The 4839-nt window shown below is 39.5% G+C and overlaps 1 protein-coding gene across 1 annotated transcript; it reads right to left on the reverse strand.

Annotated features, from left to right (window-relative positions):
- Positions 1 to 401: 401 nt before the first annotated feature.
- On the reverse strand, positions 402 to 1208 carry LOC122926761 (transcription factor HES-5-like). The gene is made up of 3 exons (XM_044278236.1): positions 1149 to 1208; positions 864 to 1044; positions 402 to 652 (listed from the first exon to the last, which is right to left on the reverse strand). The coding sequence occupies exons 1-3, from the start codon at positions 1206 to 1208 to the stop codon at positions 402 to 404; spliced, it is 492 nt and encodes a 163-aa protein (XP_044134171.1).
- Between the last annotated feature and the right edge of the window lie 3631 nt (positions 1209 to 4839).

The raw sequence follows: 4839 nt of genomic DNA on the forward strand, positions 1-4839 counted from the left end.
ACAAAAATTATTGTATTTACTATGCCACAAGTGGACAACTATGACCATACTACAGGTAGCATGATGGGACACCTAATGTGGCAACTGCTGGAGTGACAAAAGTCACTAGCCATTATACTACAAATTGTAATAATCAATTCATGCATAAATTTCATAAAGTTATAGAGATCTTAACATATGATGCTCTACAAATGTTGCAATATACAATACAGATGAACAGAGAGACCGACTGAAGACCCAAGTTTTGAGGCTTCAGCCACACTCTATTCTTTTAGAGAAGATCTATCAACCTCCTAGCAATTGAGGTTGAGGAAAATGTTTCCTACGGGGCAAGAGGACAATGACTGAATACGCTTCTAAGTCCTCTGGGTCCATGAGCAAAGAGTCCATGAGCAAAGAGTCTACCAAGGTCTCCAGAGTGTGTTGCTGTGGTTGCTCAGATCAGATTGCTTGACGTGGCAGTATCTGGCAGGAGAAGATGAAGAAGAAGAAGACATGGTGGCATCTTCATTCAGCTTGAAGTGGTTCAAAAGCCTGAGTTCAGTTGTCATTTGATTTTGGTGGAGTGAGAGGAAACTGAGGACTTCATTGAAGCATTGGTTGTAGCCATCACTGAACTCCACTTGTAGACCATTATTTTGATGTACTATATCTTGAAAAAAGAAAAAGGAGAACTTTAGATATTTACCTAGAATCCAAAAACAAAAGTAGACTGAGAACATATCTACTTTTCAAACATACACAGTACGGGCTGGTATATCAAATTCTCCACTAGCTGGGAAACCACAGGTCATATAGCCATATTTTGGAGATTACAACAACAGTTATAGAAGGATATGTCTAATGCAAAAAGAGATACTCACTATTGGTTAGGGGCAGAGTCTGCTGCTTGAGGTAGGTGACAGCCATCTCCAATATATCAGCCTTCTCCAGCTTGACATTGGGCTGTTGCTTGTGGAACTCCTTTTCCAGCAGAAGCTTGAGTTGCTCGATGCTGGTATTAATGCGATCTCTGCGCATCTTCTCCACAATGGGTTTCCTCATCTGCAGAAGAAGGACACATCTCATTATTACATATGTCATTTGCATTTATAGTTTTAGTTATGCAGTATGTATTGACTTTAATTATATGATATCAAAGCTCTTACCTTATTTTTTTCCTTTGGTGAGACCTTATGCTGCTCCATGAAAACCGTGATAGGTGCCATGTTTCAGAGATGATCTGGGACTTGTGTAGATCCTCAAGTGTTCTGGCAGAGGGTGGCTTTGCCTCCTATTTATACTCCTCAGGCTGGCTGAAGATATGTGAGTCTGAGGTTTGTTATAGTTTCCCACACTCTGCGGCCAATCATTGGAGGTGGAGGAACAATAGAGGAGGCATCCATTATGTCATGCTGCATTGACAGTGAATGGCTTGGGCATAATAAGCTAGTCTCAGAGGAGCAGGTGGGGAGTGTGTGAGAGGGGATATAGTGTGCTGGGAATGACGTGACCTGTGCTGGGAAAAAAGCTTCCTTTACCAGTGCTGGCCTTCTGACTAAAGCCCCAGATCAATAGCATTCTGCCAACACACACTTTACAATTCACAGTAATTCATGAATTTCTCTGCATTTTGTTTTTGGCGGGAAGTTGCTAATCACAGGAGACATCTATGAGTGGAGTGATGCTGTAATCTGTGGTGACACACGTGCAGACACACTTATTGAGTCCTACCATGTAACGGGTAGGTAGGAGATAGGCAGACAGATGGAAGTATACTGTATACTATAGATAAAAAAACAGGAAGGATATTAAATGGAAGTGAATATAGATGGAAGATATTAGAAAAAAGATAGGAGATAGGGTGATGTTAGATATGAAGGTAGATAGATAGAGTTGATAGAAATGGGAAGATATGAAATGGTAACAGAGAAAAACGATAGGCACATGAGAGATAATAGTAAAACAAATATAGATTACATATACAGATAGATTTACATTACATGGAGAGATAACAATTGGAATAAAGATGAGTGAATTGCTTGAAATTAGTTTTGTGTCTGATTCGTCAAAGTTTAGAAAAAATTGTGTCCAATCAATTCTAACCCAAATCAAAAGTTGCTCCAATTTGAAGGAAAATTGGTATATGACACTCTGAGGTCTCCTAGGATATTTTTTTCTCGTTTTCCTCCCATCTTTTAAGCTCTTTAAAGCAATGACAGCAATAGCAAATAATATTAGAGTGACACTGACATACATACCTATGGGTAAACGCATGGTTGATGGTGTTAACATACAGCGTGTTTTAAAACACACCACGCTGTTGTATGGCTTTGCTTTTCAATGTTAGAAACCTTCCAAACATTGTCCCTTATTGGGGGCAGATGGTTTTATCGGAAAAAACTGTGGCTTGTTGAAACCAAGGGTCCAAAATTATGCCGTAACGACGGGGGCACAAAGCACACATGTTAATAGTCAGAAGAAACTGGTATATGAATGCTGTTATTTCAGCACAAGGGTTACACTAATAATGCACGGTATGTTGATACAATTTGAATAAATTGAAACTGATTTTTAGAAAAAAGAGGGTCAGTTGCTCAGCGTTTGCAGCAGAATGTATGCTATTGATGCTGGAGGTGCTGGCAATTAGCCCATAAAACACTTATGAAATGTAGAAACTTGCATTTTTTTAAATAAAAAGGCTATATGTTCATATACAGAAAAAAAATGATTTTAGCGATCGCATAACACTCACAGAACTCCCTTTCCCTGATAAAAGCCCAATCTTCCAGATATGGTGATGTTAGATATGAAGGTAGATAGATATGAAGATAGAGAGATAGATAGATCAGATAGATAACTATGAGATGATAGATATACAATTGTGAAGTGTAAACTGTGAAGCAGTCGATGAACTGGACAGGTAGGTCAATCAGCAGAACACTATATTGTTATATAGAATTGATATGTTTCTTGTCTGCCATAATTGGAAATTTGAGGAGCAGTTCATGGGGTGCTATTCCATCCACTAGCTTATTGATATGAGAAGGTCTGTCTGGTGACAGATCCTATTTAACTCCTAGGATGCAGGTTTTGGGAGATGTGGAGCTGTTACTGTAGAAAATATCATATGAACATAACCTTTTTGTCTAGCAGAGCAGCACAATAAACACAATTATTGTCTTTTACCTACATGTAACTTAACCCAGGTAGGACTTAAGCACACAAGTCTATTCTCCTCTCCTCACATTTGTTATAGGATCAGCTCTTTTGTCTGGTGAAGCAGCTGTGGGGCTTTCTGCCTTCTTTGTAAACTTGTGGGAAAGTGTTTGTCACTACTTCTCAGACGGCCTCTTAGAAACTAAAGATTAGCTCATTCTGTGCTTAATGGCAATAAGGTCCGCAGAACAACCGTCCTTCCTTTTTCTTCTGGGGACCATGTCTTGTGCACCTCAGATGGTGGTCATTGATTGTCCTAATTCCTAGAAGACAGTGCTCTTTCCAAATCTATATTGATAATCTCTATTCACAAGCATTTTGGTTGGTTAAGCCTTTGTTTGACTACAGTCATGTATGTAATTGTCTAGAATTCTCACTAAAATGTGAACAAAAACCTGACACATTAGAAAGATTCTGAAAAGTATCTCTCTCGGGGGGAATGTTTAGTTGTACCATACTTATTAAAGAGGATTTCCAGGCCCCAGCAGGCCCCACAAACCCACCATAATTACTCATATCTTGTCTGTGGAAGAAAGATTTTAATATAATTATCCTCTTGAGGTTGCGTCAATAGACTGTTCGGTAATTTGGTCATGTGGAGCATCTCTTTTAAAATTCGGCTTCCACCAACATCACTTCCTTTACCAGGTTTCCAGTCTGGTCGATAGACAGGGATGTGACTTTCACTGTGGATGGGGCCAGAACTCTTTCTCTCCCATGCGCATGTGCAAATTCCTGAATTCACATCATCTGTACATGCGCCAGAGAGAGGAACAGTTCTGGCCCCACCTACAGTGAAAGTCACATTGACCGTGTCCCCAGTTCCCCATCACTTTGAGGTAGTACATATAGTAGATTTTTTTTTCCAAAGTCAAGATATGAGTAATTAAACTGAGTTTGCTGGGTCCTAGAAATAACCTTTTAATGTTTGCCAAACTCACCAATTTTAGATGGACAGGCCAAATAGCTAATGTCTAGGGAGCCCTTCCAACTTCGCCCCCAGTGGCAGATGTCGGGGGAAAGAAGGATCTCATGCATGTTGCATTCTGTTTTCAGGGAGGATAAGCAAACGCCAAAGGTGTATGGCAGTGACCTACTCTAAATTTAGAACACACACACATGTGTATGGGGTAGTCGGGAGGAATAGTGTTTGACCGTCAGCTATCTAATGTGCCTTCCTAATGCAATTATGTCATATTTCTGTAAAATAGTGTTGATTCCAAGCTGGAACTTTAAAGGATCAGTACTTTTTTTTTACTAGCACACATTTTTAGTTGTGTCAGTAAAGTGGGGCTTGGCTTTTCAGCAGCACCAGGTGTGAGGAATTTATAAAAATTACCTTAAAAAATGTTACTTTTTTAAATTAAAATTTGCATGTTTTATCATATTTTATAGCTGTCTCCTTTTAGGCCGTGCCATACATTAAAATCTATGAAAATGATGACAAGGGAAGACTACAATTCTAGCTCCCAGTAGAGAATCCATATACATTAGATGATCGTTGTCTGAACCTGCTGTTTTCGTCAGGACAGGCTGGCCATCTAATGTGTATGGTGTAGTCCTGACTCTTTCCCCAACATTAGGTGTTGGGGGACATGTTCAACAGCTATTTACAATGTATGGCCAGGTTTCAGGTATACA

This window comes from Bufo gargarizans, chromosome 2 (assembly GCF_014858855.1).
Source record: "Bufo gargarizans isolate SCDJY-AF-19 chromosome 2, ASM1485885v1, whole genome shotgun sequence".
NCBI lineage: Eukaryota > Metazoa > Chordata > Amphibia > Anura > Bufonidae > Bufo > Bufo gargarizans.